The following is a 16781-nucleotide window of genomic DNA, read 5'->3' on the forward strand; positions in this document are numbered from 1 at the left end:
ATGCCACTGCTTGTGATTCCAGTTTATCAGGTAATAGACAAGCCAGAAATTTGATTTCACACTCACATTAAACAAACCTGAAGGTCCTTAGCTTGTTTAGTTGCTTCTGCTTGAAAAAGGACACAAATGGAACAATCCTGTGTCAACATACTCAAGCACAATGATACAGAATTCTTTATAATTCTGGTTTAATATGATGCTGAAACACTCCCCTGAAAGCAAACAAATTTGCTTATCCAGCAGGAAAACAAGCTACTCAACCCAGTGCACCTTTCCCACCCAGATGTCCATATAGAGGACTTTCATCTAGCACAGCTAGGTAAAATTCACAATGCACAGGCATTCACAACTGCCTCATAAAATATGCGAATCAATTCCACAATCTGGGCCTATACACTTTTTTACACATGTACACCATATTTAAATTTCGCATTCATGCATGGACATCCAGGGTATGAGTGCCAAGGCAGATGCATATTCAAGTCAGGGGAGAGGAAAGTTATGAAACCATTTTTCCATCACAGAGGTGGAAAAACCACCTAGTCTAGCCTGTGGCCATCCTCAGTCCTAGAGGACAAAAATGTAATGCTTGTTGCTCCAAAGTAAAGCTTATTGCTCTAAAGATCTTTAACCAATGAAAAATGAAAAGATGTCATGACTATCCTGCGCTCTTCTGAGTGGAGAAAATCAAATCATAATGCCATGGTTTGTGCTTTGACATGATGGTGATCGATATAGACAGTGAATAAGCATTTTAGAATAAATTTCTCAATTTTACCTCTCATTTAGCAATGCACAACACATCAGGAGAGAAGAAAGATGGTCAAAATAAAGATTAAAGGTCAGAAAACATTTAGGGTCCTACCTGAAATATGGACTTTTCTTTATTACTTTAAAACAAGATAACAGAGCAATTGAAAAGGCAACAGCAGTTTAAACAATGATTAATATAAAATACAACAATATGAATAAAAGTGCATACAACTATTCCATATTAAACTGTTTTCCTTTAATTTGTTTTAAAGAAGGTATTTAGAAAAGACAAGCTTTCTGTATTTCCCTACAACAGAAAAAGATGTTCCTCTTTTGCGCAAAACTTCTTTTGTATCAGTTATGTCGATGGGCCACATTACATGCTTCTATTCACAAAAGAAATCAATGTCCTAGAAAAGAGATAATGGTCTGCTGTTAGAGGCCATTTTTATATATGCTTTGATAACAGAATAGGCCGATTCAGATACATTCCTAAACCAAATCTGACAAGCTCAAGGCACCCCACCACACAAACATGTTCATGTCTTCCCTTCTCTTTCTTCACTGCAACCATGAAGACAACTTTGGAAACTTTTGCTTCAGTTTTTGATTAACTAGCTGAACTGCAGCTACTGTGGTAATTTCAGATCATAGTTTATGAAGCTGGCTTGCTTTTATTTACTTTAGGGGAAAAATCTACCAGATTTTACTGTTTGAATGCTATATTGATTTATGGTTACTCCAGGCCAGGAATTTCTGATGTCTTCCCTACATCTATGCTAAAGGAAGAAAAGTCAGAGGCAGTGGCATCACTAGGGGTGTGGGGGGTATGAGAGCCACACCAGGTAACATCCTAAGGATAGGGTGACACCACTGCTCCTGAAACATCTGCATTTGGACAGATATGGGCTGTGGCATTCTCCTGTTTCCCTTTAAAATGCTATAAGACATGGGGTGAGTGGTGTGAGGGTCTGTGGGAGGAGAAAGGAGAGGCCCCAGGTTGGTTTATTTTTTTAAAAAAATTCAAATTGTATTTTTTTTTTAAAAAAATCATTCTTTTTAAATTTCCTTTTGAAAAACACATTTTACCAAATCTTCACCTTAACCACATAAAGCTAGGTATATGTAAATACATATAGGCTTTGCATAGGATATTGTAACATAAAGGTATAATTTTAATTATGCAGTTGTTTATGTCACAACTATTACCATTACATTCAGTGATATAGGGGAATTACAATTTATGAGTAACATTACTACAAATAAACCATTATTAAGTGTTATGGGAGCAGGTCAAGGGGGGAGCGTGACACCATGAGTTACTGCACTGGGTGACACCAACCCTAGTGATGTCATTGGTTAGAGAAGAATGTCTGCATATTGGAGAAGGCTAGACTGTTGTTTCTGCTACATTAATGTCCAAGCACAGCCAGTTGTCTCTAACAGCAAGCTCTCAATCAACTTTTTGAAAAACAACAGAATAACATGCAAGGATGTATAGGAGTATAATGTATAAGAATAACACTATATTTCAAGAAATGCTGAAACACAAACTTGCTACTGTACGTGGTTAACACTATGGGGACTATGTCTTAAGTGTCCTTTTTCTTTTATAGCAATTTCTCTCCACATCACCCCTTCCAATTTCTTAACAGCTTTTTTGAAATAAGATTTTTTAAAGATCCAAGACTGTGGGAGCTACCCATAAAAATGCTACTACCAGATAAAAAAGAATCACTTAGCACACTGCTGTTGAGCCCCAAAGGACTTACACTATAGGAGGTGATGGTCATATTGTCTCAGCAGAGACCTGTGTCTCCTTAACTGAGGTATTAAACTTTGTGTTGAGGCTGAAGTGGGAACAGTGGGGCCTTCCAGGTGTTGCTAGCCTGCAAATCCCAGCAGCTCACACCAGTCAAAGGTGGGAGGTGGGATCCCTTGGTTTGGAGGTCAAAGTCTGCCTGCAGTCACAAGTGGTAGAGCCAGGGCTCTGCAGATATCAAGCTGGCTTACTATACAGCCTTTTTCTACCAATTCCACCCAGTTCGACTGGCATTTGTTGAAAATAAGTTTAGGAAGGCATCATGTTTTCAGAACCCAAACAGAAAGGGGGGAAATGATCAAGTTATTTGTGGGTAATGCCTGCTGCAAAGGAATCAATAAAACAGAAGTGGAGAACATGGCATACAGCCCAGTCAGGAAAAAGGCAGCTTCTAGCAACAGGAAGCAGACCTGTCAGTAAGCACAGTGTCTGTGCCCTGAGAAGTCTGCCTACCTCTCAGTATGCACAGGCCTACAGCCAAAGTCAGTAGGGAATCTTCTGCAGCCATTTATTCAGCAATTTCAGTGAAGCTACATTGTCTCTGGTTAGTACTTGGATGGAAGCCTGCCAACAAATGCCAGGTGCTGTCAGCCATATTTCAGATGAAGGAACTGGCAAGCCACCTCTGAGTATTCCTTGCCTAAGAAAACCCTGTGAAATGCATAGGGTGACAGGCAACTTGAAGGCACATAAATATATTGTCAGGCAATTAATTTGGTAAAAACCTCAGCATATAAAATGTCTTTCTCTGCTGTGGCTAGGGGTGATGAGGTTTGCATGACGAACCAGCACTAACCAGACCAAAATATTTATTCAGCAACATTCACGTAACTAGTTTATTTTTCATTTTTAAAATTTTTACCTTTGTGGCAACTGTCTTGTTTGCTTCCTGATAGACATGCTGCTCTGTGACTAAATTCCTGGGGAAATAACCAACAGTGCCCATCTGGTCTTCGTAATGTTCACCGTAAACCTTAACAGGACACAGCCAACAAACCCAGAATTAAACACAGGCATGACACATTAGAAAAGATAATAATGCTAGGAGAGGTAGAAGGTGATAGAAAGACTGCATGCTAGATGGCTGGATTCAATCAGGGAGGTCACAGCCCTGAACCTGCGGAACCTGAGCATAGCAGTGGAGGATGGGAGGGTTTGGAGATGTCTTATATACAGGGTCGCCATGAGTTGAAGTCAACTGGGGGCAGTTAATAACAACAACAACACTATTTAGAGTAAAGAAATGTGCTTCTCTTTTGCAAACAAGAACTACAGATGTCTTTTTATATATTGTTTGACATGACTTTGACCATCATAAAGTGCTAACAAAGTTGTTATTCTGGTAAATTGTTTTTTGAACAAAGATATATGTGGTTTTTTTAAAGGTCCAATTATACTAAGGGAACAAGCATAATGTAGTGGTTTGAGCACTGGATTACAACTATGGAGACTAGGAGTTGATTCCCTGCTCAGCCATGGATATCCTTGGGTGAGTCACATGCTCTCAGTCCCAGAAAAAAAACCATCATAGGGTTGCCCTGGGGGTCACCGTAAGTCACAAATTACCAAAAAGCCCCAAAAAACAAAAAATTATATGAATGCATTTCTTGTTGCTACAAAGCACTACAGTGGTACCCCGGGATACGAATTACCCAGCTTACGAATTTTTCGGGATACGAAAAAATCCCATAGGGATTTATTGTTTCGGCTTACGAAGGTTTTTTCGGGTTACGAAAAAACCCCGGCGCTGTTTTAAATGGAAAGGCCGCCACCGGAGGGCAGCAGAGAGCTATTTTTTCCATTAGCGCCTATGGCAATTCAGGTTACGAAGGTTTTTCGGGTTACGAAATTAGCCGCGGAACGAATTAATTTCGTAACCCGAGGTACCACTGTACTTGTGGACTCAATCCAGTTTAGGGCCAACACTCATGGGCAAAGCATCTGAAGTCTATGAAAGCTCATGCTACCAATTTCTTTCTTTCAGTTAATCTGAAAGATGCTACAAGATCTCTTTACATACTGATTCTACAGAATAGCACTGCTATATCTTTGAACTCATGGGTAGGGTATGCTTAAACCTCCCATTTCTTGAAGCTTTTTTCTTTTACAAAACTGCCATTGTAGGATGCTTTAAATGCTCATACTGCATAGGTGACAACATGGACACACTCTACTTGTCTTTGTGGTCCCTGGAATTCTATCACTACTTAACTTCAGTTCAGTTTAGGGACAATTCCATTTCTTCTTTTACAATGGCTTTGAGCTAATGGCCCCTAAGTGCAAAACAGCCCCCCTCCTCAAAATGAACACACACCTCCAACACTAAAGAGGTTTAAAGAAAAATTGTCTTTCTTACTGTGTTGCAGCATTTCAGACCCTTTTGATTAGATCAGAATCTCCCTTTGCTTTCTATTCCCACTGTTTTAAGCATAAAGTGCTCCATAACAGAAGGGAAGAGGTGTTGGCAGGTATATAACTGTGCATGGAACCATTATTGTAAAAGCATAGGCATTAAAAAAGATCTATTACTCATTATTGATAAGTAAGAAGTAGCATTACTAAATCATTGCATAAAAATACAAAAAAGGTCAGAATGCTCCCAAATCCCTCAAAGTAACACCCCAAACTTTCATTTTGAAGCAATGAGTAAATCTTATTATACTAAAATCCAGTGTCAGTAGTCTGTACATTATTTGTTTAAAGAAACACTGTTATCGGTATCATTTCAGAAAGTATCACCTTATAAATAATGTCAGAAGTAGGCTGAAGTCTGAGAAAGCTCATGTTACAATTTCTTTCTTTCACTTAGTCTCAAAGATGCTACTAGACCTCTCTATATACTGATTCTACAGACTAACACAGCTATATCTCTGAATTTTGGCATTACTTGTGGTACCTTTGAGCTCTTATTGAACCTCCCTGTCAAAAAGACCTGGAATATTCCCCCTATCCCTTGGCCTTCTTTCTTAAATCATGAGTACTGAAAGCAAATAGCCAAGAAAAGGTAAATATACGCTTTATGTATTGAAGGTTCTTACACTTCCAGCCCAGAATTCTCCAGCGCCTCTTTCTGGCACAAGCTTGGCGTAAACATAGACCAATTGCCCCTTTTTAATATTAATAAATCTGCAATCTGGTGCGTTGTAGTCATCTTCTGCTCTTGTCAAGGAAATGGCATCTGTGGGATTAAAAACAGAAGCAAACCTGTAAATTTGCAAATGCAGCCTTGCTTCACATAATCAAGACACTGTCTGCTTTCAGCAGCTCGAGCTCCAACCCTCTCAAAGCAGATGTCTGTGAGCCTTTTAAGATAAAAGATACCCAAGGTTTTTGTCAAGATACCTAAACTTATCAATGAGGCAGTTGTAGTTAACGTAGTTCAGGAACTTCTCAGTCTCCAAAGTGCACATTCAGAGCACACAGGTGAACAAACAGAGGAGAGAGAGAGAGACTTACATAAACACTCCTCATCAGCACACAGCTTCTTGCTGGCAAGTTTGTCCATAAAAATGCCCTTTGCAATCTGGAAAGTAAATCCTAGAGACAGCAGAAATATCAGCAAGCAAACAGTATGTGACATTTTCTTTGCCCGTCCTCTCCTTCGCAGGCGCCTTGCTCTCCCTCTCATAAATGAAATACAAGTGGAGGAATGTATCTCTTTTATAGAAACTCCAACACACATCTGCAGGGAACCACCTCTCTGACCAAAGGGAAGTTATGAGGGCAACATTCCACCAGTTTTACAGAGCTGCAGAACCCCAGAGGGGCCCTCGGTGCTTCATTTATCTAAAATGCCTCTCTTCCCGCGACACAGACTGTCCAAGGCAATGTTCTTAGAACTGCATTGAGCAAATTTTGCAGAAAATTAATAATCTGCTGACTATATAAAATTGCCTCATTCCTATGTGGTTTACATTGGAGTGCCACAAGCAATCCTGTGTTGATGACATATCAGATAAGGATAAAGTGTCAGAACAGCACTGCAGAAGGTAAGCTGGAGTTAGGAGCTGAACTATCTATTGTTTTATCACACTTGGGGACAAACAGTTTTTAAACATGAGTTAAACTAGAGAAAATCAGGAAATGGCTGATGTTTATCACAGTACATTTCTTGGGTGCTTTCTGCACCGGCATTTGGGACGTCCAGAGGACGTCCCATTTTAAAAAAGGGGCGTCTCTTATAGACGCCCCTGGGCCTAGTACGGACTCCATCCGTACAAGATGGCGCCGGCCCTTCTACATGGCCCCTGGCGCCTCGCTACGTCGCAAACGCGACGGAAAAAGAAGCTCCATTTTGGAGCTTCTTTTTCGGTCCGCGCGGGAGTCGGGCCGTCTGAAGGCTTTGGCTCCCCCGCGGACCTACCAGCGGTGGCGGCAGAGCGCCGCAAAGTGGCGGTATGTACCCCGCCATTGTTTTCTCTAGTTTAACTCTCATTTAAATCCTGTTTGCCCCCTAGTATGATAAAGCAGTAAGTTAGGGCCTGAACAGACAGGCCAAAATAAAGCTGCTTCGGGCCACTTTGGAAGTGTGCTGTTTAAATGACACATGTGTTCTAAGAGGCCAGAAGCCACACCAAAGCCACACTCCTGTCCTAAGGTCTGATGCATCACTTTGGTGCAACTTCTGGCCTCTTAAAATGCATGTGTCATTTAAACAGCATACTTCCAAAGTGGCCTGAAGCAGCTTTATTTTCACCTGTCTGTTCAGGCCCTTAGTCCTCAAATTATGAATTTATTTAAACAGATTTGGTCTCTCCCACAGAAACAAGCCATAACTCAAGGTTGCAATCAATAAAAATCGTCATTATTATTGTTGTTAAACTTTTCTAAAAGAACTATCAAGATAGTTTATATTATACACAACTTAAAATATGTCTATGATTTGTCATCCCCTTCAGCAAGACCAAAGGCAAAATAAATCGGCATAATGTATTTAAAAATTGCCCAACTTCTGCCCATCATATATTTTGGTGTAGATGATTATCTAAGATTATGTCAAAATCAGATGAGCTTCACATCCCATAAACTGAAGTTCATAACTAAAAAGGCCCTCTCCTCATTGACCCTTTAAGGCCTTATAGAAATACAGATTAACTGAAGTACTATAGGAATAGACAACTGAGGTTCTTGAGATGTTTTTTGGCCTACAACTCCCATCATCCTTAGCCAATCTAATCAATGATGGTTAACAGATGTAGTCCAGAAGCAGCTGGAGACCTAGTTTCCTACCCATGCAGTACATATAGGTATCACATGTAAGGCCTATATACCTAATCAGGCATTTTATTTATTTATGAATCTGGAGGTACCATCAACAGGCAATCCCAATGACAGAGGTGGAGGGGGGTTGTCACAGATTCCCCATTCCAACCCATTGAAATCTGCTGTAATGGGTTTGAGAGCCCTTCAGAACAGTATTTCTGTTTTGTTTTTCTTTTAACCATTCATTAAGAAGCCAAGCCCTTCCTCCAGTCCATCTGCCTTGGTCCAGGCCTTGGAGGTGGAGAAGAACTGCTGGACCTGATCCCATTCCCCACCACCACTCCCTTCTCCTTTTGTGTCGTGTCTACTTAGATTGTAAGCCTGAGGGCAGGGAACCGTCTGACTAAAAGATTGTATGTACAGCGCTGTGTAAATTTACAGCGCTATATAAATAAAGGTTAATAATAATAATATGGGAGGTGGAAGAAATAGGAGGGGTGTTGGAAAGAAAAGGCAGAATCTGCAAAAAATAAAAACAACACTGCTCTTTATTCCACGAGACAGTCCCTCCACTGGAATCTCTCCTCCCAGCCCCCTGAATGGAAGGGCGGGCAGCTCTGAATCAAAGCCATTACATGTATAGTTTTCTCTTTAGTTTGGTTGCCTCAGATCTACAATTTGACTGAAACAGATTCCAATGCATTTGAATCTACAAATTACTCAGTTGCAAGCCAGTCAGCTCCTCTGTAATAAAACAATGCTGTCAAATTCAAGTCCATTTGACTCTGTTTTACTGTTAACAATTCACTAATTTCTAATCATTCAACCATATTATGTATGCATCATTACTCTGCCACCTCCAAATTCAGGTTACCCTCTTGTATCTACATCTGAAAAAGTCATTCGCATAAGTATGTACATTATAATCACAATTTTCCTTACTTTTAACCAATTTCCATTTATAGAAAATGGGAGTTAAGAGGGAAGCAGAAGTTATCTGTTTTAAACCAGGTGTGGAGAACTTTGGCACTTCAAATGTTGGGACTTTATCTCCCAGAAGAGGTAAGTTAGAAATATAAGTGAGAAGGGGTATAGTAACTTGGATTTGGAAACATAATCCTCCTCCAGTTTCTTATAGAAATAACATGTATTTTAAACTACAGTGGTACCTCGGGATACGAAATACCCAGCTTACGAATTTTTTGGGATACGAAAAAATCCCATAGGGATTTATTGTTTCGGGTTACGAAAGTTTTTTCGGGTTACGAAATTAGCCGCGGAACGAATTAATTTCGTAACCCGAGGCACCACTGTATTAGCATTTCCAAGAACATCCAATTCCCAGGTAATTCCTAATTAACAATTTTGCCGAAACAAGATTGCCCTATGGATTGCTGTGTTAAGAAATAAAATGCAGCTTTATTTGCAAATAGGCAACTTTATTGTGAAGAACATAAGGTCACAGTATATAAAACTGATCTATGTACATAAAACACAATTTAACAATTTCCATCTTATGCTGTTAGCATTCCTTAAATGTATGAAGAATTCTTACAGGTGTCTGTTGATGTCTAACAACTTTGCACAAGAATTTTTCCTTATAAATAAGGAACCACATCTCACTCTATCAAAAGAAAACAAATAAGAAAATGTAACTTATTTAAAGAAAAACAAGAGCAAGTCCTTTGAAGATCATGACTCGTTTCCATCACTTCTTGGCATAAGTAATTTTCATGGCATGTGAAGGGGTAATTTTAAATCCTTGGAGGGCATCCCGAGCTGCTCCTGCCTGTCCTTCATTTTCAAACTCCACAAATGCAATGTCATGTCTGCCAGGGACAAGCCGCACTTCTTTGAAACCAGGGAACCTTGGAAGAAAAATATTTATTGTGAAGATCAGGTTCTTTATCCTTGAAAGCTACTAGCACTTTTTTTAACCCTCTCTCCAATAAGTTCAGAAAATTGAAAGTCATCGTTGAGAAATGAAGTTGAATGCTACAGGCAGATTTTGCCAAGTAAAACATATCACAGGAGTCAGGAGTATACTTACAATGCAATGGAAAATGGATTTGATGTGCAGGAATTAAACTTGAGTTTGGGGGAGGGGGGAGTTGGCTGAACTGTTTTTTATGAACTCCCATTCAACAGAGCAAGATTCAGTCCTTCCTACTTGGCTAACTCAAGAAAGCTCAGAGTACCCAGATAGTTGGGGGCAATTAGCTTACAGTTGTAAACCGCTTAGACACTATTAGTTCAGTATGAAGTGGTATATAAATGAAGCTGTTTTTGTTTGTTTGTTTGTTTTTTACCTGTAACAGCATTGGTAGCTGCCCTACACTGCATCAGACCACTGTTCAATCTAGCCCAGTACTGTCAAAACTGACTGGTAGCAGGTCTCCTAGCTTTCAGGCAAGAGTTTTGCCAGCTCTATTTGAAGCCATCAGAGAATGAACACAAAACATATCATCTACCGTCAATCTATGGGTCTATTAAATTTATTCTCTATTTCAAAACCATGTTTTCTTCAATAAATTGTAAAATCCTAAAGTACACACTCCTGTTTCTAAAAGCCAAATATTTCCAAAGTATAAAAAAGAATCCCCTACATTGAATTTGAAGGGGGAACACCCACTACAGAAAAATCAGAATGGAGCAATCTATGGACAACCACTTCTTTAGGCCTTTCAGGCATTCAAAAACAAATGAATATATGAGAAGGTACACTACTCTCATCCTGTAGCCACCATTCTTCTCACATGGGCAATAATGATCTGAAAGAATATCTACACATATATCCCCTCATTATTTGATAAAGTTCTGGACAAATGCACAAGAGGCTATCCTCTTCAAGTCTTGCTGTCTATGAGGAGAGAAACAAGAGAAAGGGGATAGGGCTGCACTTAGGTTTCTGCCCACCCAAGCTGTGCAGTTTGGACAGGAAATATCAAGCTCTTAGATGAAACTATGGCCTGTTACAGACTGCCAAAATAAAGCTGCTTCGGGTCTCTTTGGAGGTATGCTATTTAAATGGTGCATGGGTCCTAAGAGTCCGGAGGTCGCGCCAAAGCCACACTCCATTCTTAAGCACTGGAGTGCAGCTTTGGTGCAGCTTCCGGATTCTTAGGATGATGCATGCATCATTTAAACAGCATACCTCCAAAGAGATCCGAAGCAGCTTTATTTTGGCAGTCTGTAACAGGCCTATGGGTCTTTTTATTCCACTCTTCCAGTATAGTATAAAAACACTAGATTAAGAATATGGAAATATAAAAAGCCAGGAAACTATTTTTTTCAAGGCAGCATCTTTTTCAAGGCAGCAAAACAGACTTAAGCTGAATCCAAATAAAACAGAGGTACTTGTGATAGGTAACCCCAATCCGGGTATGGAGATAAGTCCGCCAGTTCTAGATGGGGTTACACTTCCCCTGAAAGACTGCGTCCGCAGCTTGAGAGTGCTCCTGGATTCGTCGCTTCAACTGTCTTCTCAGATTGACATGACAGCCAGCAGTGCCTGTTACCAGCTTCGGCTGATACGCCAGTTGCGCCCCTACCTGGAGCAGCGGGACCTAGAAACGGTCATACATGCTCGCTCTAGTAACCTCTCACCTTGATTTCTGCAATGCGCTCTACATGGCACAACCTTTGTGCCACATCTGGAGGCTCCAATTGATTCAAAACATAGCAGCCAGATTGGCTGCTAGAAAATCCAAGTTCGACCATATTACACCTATTTTAAAATCACTACATTGGCTGCCTATTAGCTTCCGGGCACAGTACAAGGTGTTGGTTATCACCTATAAAGCCTTACATGGCCTGGGTCCAGTCTACTTTAAGGAATGCCTCCTCCCATACAATCCTTCCTGTACACTCCGATCCTCCAGGAAAAACCTCTTACAATCTAGAAAGACCAGACTGGCAGTGACCTCCCGGAGGTCATTTTCTGTCGCTGCTCCAAAAACTTGGAAAGACCTGCTGGAAGAGATTTGCCATTTTTTCTCACCCGAGGCTTTTAAAAAGGCAACAAAAACCTTTTCTCTTCCGGCAGGCCTTCCCCAATTGTTAATGTCCAGAACCAATTGAATCCCCCTTTTATTATTTTTCTTACTTGTGATTTAACTTTGATGTATTGTTATGTACTTTTTAAACTTTTTTTTTTTACTGTTTAATTTTATAGTTGGGAGGGAGGGTTGGGTCGGGGTTTTGTGGGGCTTGTTGTTTTTATTGTTGTATATTGTATTTTTTGTTATTACCTGCCTCGATCCTCAATCGGAAGAGGCGGGATATAAATAAATATTTAATAACAGTAATTTATAGAGATTCAACATGTAGAAAAATCTTTTAAAAGTTTGAAGTCTCATCAGTCTCCATGAAATTCAAATGTGAGTCAATCTACACAGAACCACAGCTGAAGTATATTTGAGGAACACAGAATTGTATATATTCCTAGATGAACTTACTGATTAAACAGCATTGACAACATCATTTCATTTGTCTCTTCTGGCAAATTGTTGAGGAAAAGAATATAGTTTGGTGGATTATCCGGCACCTGCAACAACACAAGCAAGAAATAACAGGATAATGTGTAACAAAAACATACTTGCTTTAGCATTTATTAAATTTTGCAATGGTTCTTGTCACATGCATGGATACTATTATTCCAAAGCACTGTTAATTTTCCATTTGACCAAAACAAACAAACAAATAAACTGGGAAAAGCATAAGCAACTTTTCAGAATCTCACAAATTTCTAGGTTAATAAAGGAGTTTAGTGTAATTTAGATATTGTTTACTGAACAGTTACTTACCAGTTCAGCAGTACCATTTGAAATCCCCAATACAACAATAATTTATTTGTGCTGCAGACCATCTTTATGTTATCAGAAAGGTAGAAAGTGAGGCCTAACAACAGCAAGAGTTTATTATACATGATGGACCCAGTTTTTTTTTTTAACATAAGACAATAAAGATCAGGAATTATACAGCAATAAACACTCTAAGCAAGTGCTGACAGATAAAATTGATTGACTGATAGTTTATCTTTTAAGGAAGTAAGTCACACATAAAGAAACTGCACTGCTTCCATACAAAATGCATTTATCTGTATACAAGTTACATTGGCCTGTTACAGACAGCCAAAATAAAGCTGCTTCGAGTCACAGTGGAGGCATGATGTTTCAATGATGCATACGTCCTAAGAGTCCAGAAGCCCCACCAAAGCCACGCTCCAGGCTGGAGCATGGCTTTGGTGCGACTTCTGGACTCTTAGGACGCATGCATCATTGAAACACCATACCTCCACTGTAACTCGAAGCAGCTTTATTTTGGCTGTCTGTAACAGGCCATTGATTCTAAAAAGCCAAAGACATTGGTCTACGATCCATTTAGTTGGAACTGGTGAAGATGGTAAGAATTACCTGCTGATTCTGTGATGAATTTGCTTGGCTATTTGCTGAATTCTGATTTGCTCCCTGTTAAAAAATAAGAACAGAGGGTTTTTTGCTTTTAAAGAAATCATATTCCAACTTCACAATCAATACTGTATATACCAATGTGTATTATTGTAGCAGTTGTTAAAAAAACATTGTATTAATTTCAATTTCAAATTATTGTTAAGAGTATGTACAGAATTATATTCTATGGAGTTCCAGTTTTAAAAACAAAAATACATAAATTCTTAAACAGTTAGGAGCTATTCCGCCAGTCATAGGACACAATTTCTTCTAAGGACACAAACTACTTGGGATTTTTTGAGGGGTACCATCATCTCTACTCTCAGTCTCAGGCAAAGGAGAGTTGCCTGTGAATAGCAAATGCTTTGAGAAAAATAAACTTGAATTCCTAACATACTTTTTTTTCAACAATGCAAGCTGTTGATACCTAAAGAGGCAAGATTTCATCATTCCTTTCTTCACCTGTACTGCATTTAATGTTATGTTGTAAAGAACATAATGCTATATTTGGATAATTCCCAAAGGCTGTGCAGACTAGGGAATTATGGGAGTTTTAGGCTAAAAAGTTACTATTCCAAGCTCTGTACGTGTGGTATCAACCCTTCCAGGAAAGCAGCATGCCCTTAGCTGAAATTTCACCAAGAAAAATCATTTCTACCAACAGCAATTTGCCTAAAGCTGGCATATTATAATGGTCAGAACTGAATTCACAACTTAATTGTAAAATCCAAAATTAGTTTAAGGCAGGGATAGAAATCATATTCTTCAACTACAACTCTCAATATTCCTCATCACTGGCTATGCTGGTGAGACTGCTGGGACCTCAAGCCCAATAATACATGTAGGGACTCCTTGGTTTAAGTACTGTACTTTTCAAATGAAATTTGCCCCAAATTGTTCTGTTGTTCCATGCATTTGTTTGCTTGTTTAAGAAAAAAAACACTTAAAAAACAGAACTTAAAGAAACCATACTTTTAAATATGCACTACAACATAATTAACCTACATTATTAGCCACATAATTAATGTGGTAGGAAATCATCAATTTGAGAGTGCTTATACCTTGGTGAAGGGTAATTATAAGCAGGCCTGGATAGGAAAAAATCACTACAAATTTACATTACCTGGTTTGGCTTTTTGTTTGCAGCATTGGCAGACTGTTCCAAGGCCTTAGTTTTCTTTTTCTCTCTCCTCTTCTCCTTATCAGCAAATGTGCCACGCATTTTTGAAATTACATCCGAGTCTGTTTTTGCATACTGAATGCGCTGTTTAAAGTAGAAGACTGCATTAAGTTTAATCAAAGCTGGATGTTTCAGTCAGATGCTCAGGAACAAACACCTATAGACATAATTGCTACCAGATATGACAATCTCATCTGTGTGTTGCCCTCAAGCTGCTTGTTGTCTTACAATGACCCCATTAATTTCACAGGATTTTCCTAGGCAAGAAATACTCAGAGGTAGTTTTGCGAGTTTCCTTCCTTTGAAATACAGCCTACAGCAGCAGTTCCCAACCTGTGCTCCAAGGAGCCTCTTAGGGGCTCAGCCATAGAAATAAGGGCTCCACAAGTCAAAAAGGTTGGGAATCCCTGGCCTACAACATCAACAGGTATTCACTGGTGTTTTCCAATTTGCAATAGCAATAGTAAGTACATTTCTATACCACTTATATTAGCAAACTAGCACTCCCTAAGTGGTTTACAATGTGTAAGCCAATTGCCCCCAACAAGCTGGGTATTCATTTCACCAAACTACAAAAGGATGGAAGGCTGAGTCGACCTTGGAGCCCTGCTTGCGATCGAACTCATAACCTTGTGGATGCAGTACTGGCATTGAACCACTGTGCCACCAGAGCTCCCTGTACTAACCAGGACTGTCCCTGCTTAGCTTCCAAGATCAGACCTGGTCTGGTGCCTTTATGGTATTTAGGCCATCAGAGATGACAATACCATCCTTTGTAATAGCTGCAACATCATCTTCCCTAACCAGCAACAAGGTGCATTTTTAAGCAAAAGCAATATAGTGACAGGACAAAATCAGGGAGTATACAGGATTGCACATTTGATATATTTCAGAAAGTCTTTTTCTAGGATGTCAAACTGTCATTGAGGATTATTAAAACCATTTCTATTTCTGTTTTGATACAGTTGTTACTCGTCGCACATAATGACAGGTCTTCCTAGACTATAACAGAAAAATTTCTATATAATGTAAATTTCAAGAGTATAAAATAAAACAATGAAGACTTTCAAAACACTGTCTGTTTTTCTAGGCACAGAAAATACAACATCATATTACTATGCTCTTACCTGTACCACGTTTTGCAGTAAAATCTAAGACTTACCATTGGTTTACTGTAAAATGGAAAGCCTTGTAATTGTCGCAAGGCATTGGTGGATGACCCAAGCTCTTTAAATATAACAAAGGCTTGTCCTCTCATTTTCATTGTCTTTAGAGCTACAATGTCTACTACATGGCCAAACTGAGAAAACAGTGCATATAAAGACCTCTTCAATTCTGTTAAAATAAATAAAAGGAGAATTATATGACCAGCAACTATCTATTTCAAACAAGCCATGTTATCTTAAACACCAGCAAAGAGCAACAAAGTTAAGGAGCAGGACTTGACAGGGCAGGGAACTCGACTAAGCTTTTAACACCAAATGTCACATCTCTAGTGTTGTTTTTTTGACTACACACATATCCTTGGAACGTTAACTATTCACAATCCATTTGTTTGGTTATACTGTGGGTCCTTCCTACCTGTGGATTTAAGCATCCGTGGACAGTAAGCCCCCATTGTTCAAAATGGCGGCATGTGCATGCAGCCGCACTAGCAGCCATGCGCACATCGCACCACCATTATGGAGAATGGGGCTTGAGGTCCCATGTTTTTTGGTATTCGCATGGGGGAGGGGGCGAACGGATGCCCCATGGATACCAAGGTCCCACTGTATAAGTTACTCTGCAGTTTTATTTACTAGTTAATTTACTCCTCGATATAATATTATATTTGCAACTGCAGCAGAATATTAGGAGTGCTTCTTTTAATAGTGAGATCATTGTATTCCAAATAGTGCAGATACTGAAAAGTATTTTCTGTGATGTATTTGTGCCTGTAGGACTCAGTGGGACATGACAGGTTGTGCAGTGGAATAAGAAATAGAATTGTAAAAAAGATGGAAGTTGGGAATATTGGTTAAAAGGGGAGGAGCAAATGAGAAAGTGTAGAAGGATTAGCAGATAACTTTAACTTTTTAAAAACTGGTTTTATTTTTACTAAATCAGTAAGTACGCAATATTTATTCAGAAGTAAACCTCACTGAGGTCAATGTAATTAACTCATCATTGCACATTCATTTTTTGCCTCAAAATATGGCATACTTTGGTTGATAGCCCAGTGACATACTTCCCCTTGCAACCCCTACACTTACAGCATTGCAGGTTTTGTTTATTCACATTACATAATGAGTTTTAAAAGTCCTGGTGCAGTACATTAAAACAAGCCATTGTAAGAACATTGAACTTTAAAAACTTTCAGATTGCAAACTTCCAG

The 16781-nt window shown here is 39.3% G+C and overlaps 2 protein-coding genes across 2 annotated transcripts in view; both read right to left on the reverse strand.

Annotated features, from left to right (window-relative positions):
- Positions 1 to 862: 862 nt before the first annotated feature.
- On the reverse strand, positions 863 to 6728 carry OTOR (otoraplin). The gene is made up of 4 exons (XM_042438527.1): positions 6032 to 6728; positions 5614 to 5753; positions 3438 to 3548; positions 863 to 1163 (listed from the first exon to the last, which is right to left on the reverse strand). Exons 1-4 carry the CDS (start codon positions 6255 to 6257, stop codon positions 1140 to 1142), a joined length of 501 nt encoding a protein of 166 aa, XP_042294461.1. The 5' UTR covers positions 6258 to 6728; the 3' UTR covers positions 863 to 1139.
- Positions 6729 to 9176: 2448 nt separating this feature from the next.
- The window catches only part of SNRPB2 (small nuclear ribonucleoprotein polypeptide B2), an 11041-nt gene continuing 3436 nt past the window's right edge, over positions 9177 to 16781 (reverse strand). Inside the window, exons 2-6 of the mRNA XM_042446816.1 lie at positions 15570 to 15742; positions 14351 to 14491; positions 13192 to 13245; positions 12235 to 12323; positions 9177 to 9645 (exon numbers count right to left, since the gene is read on the reverse strand). Of these exons, the coding sequence (XP_042302750.1) occupies positions 9486 to 9645; positions 12235 to 12323; positions 13192 to 13245; positions 14351 to 14491; positions 15570 to 15742 (617 nt within the window). The 3' untranslated portion in view covers positions 9177 to 9485. The remainder of the gene's footprint in view (positions 9646 to 12234; positions 12324 to 13191; positions 13246 to 14350; positions 14492 to 15569; positions 15743 to 16781) is intronic.

Source organism: Sceloporus undulatus, chromosome 1 (assembly GCF_019175285.1).
Source record: "Sceloporus undulatus isolate JIND9_A2432 ecotype Alabama chromosome 1, SceUnd_v1.1, whole genome shotgun sequence".
Classification (NCBI taxonomy): Eukaryota; Metazoa; Chordata; class Lepidosauria; order Squamata; family Phrynosomatidae; genus Sceloporus; species Sceloporus undulatus.

Coding starts and splice junctions, on each gene's coding strand:
- OTOR (XM_042438527.1), bottom strand. CDS start 6,257: ATGTGTGTTGGAGTTTCTATAAAAGAGATACATTCCTCCACTTGTATT. Junction 5,754..6,031: donor TGCTGATGAGGAGTGTTTAT/GTAAGTCTCTCT, acceptor TTAATCCCACAG/ATGCCATTTCCTTGACAAGA. Junction 3,549..5,613: donor GAGAATTCTGGGCTGGAAGT/GTAAGAACCTTC, acceptor TGTCCTGTTAAG/GTTTACGGTGAACATTACGA.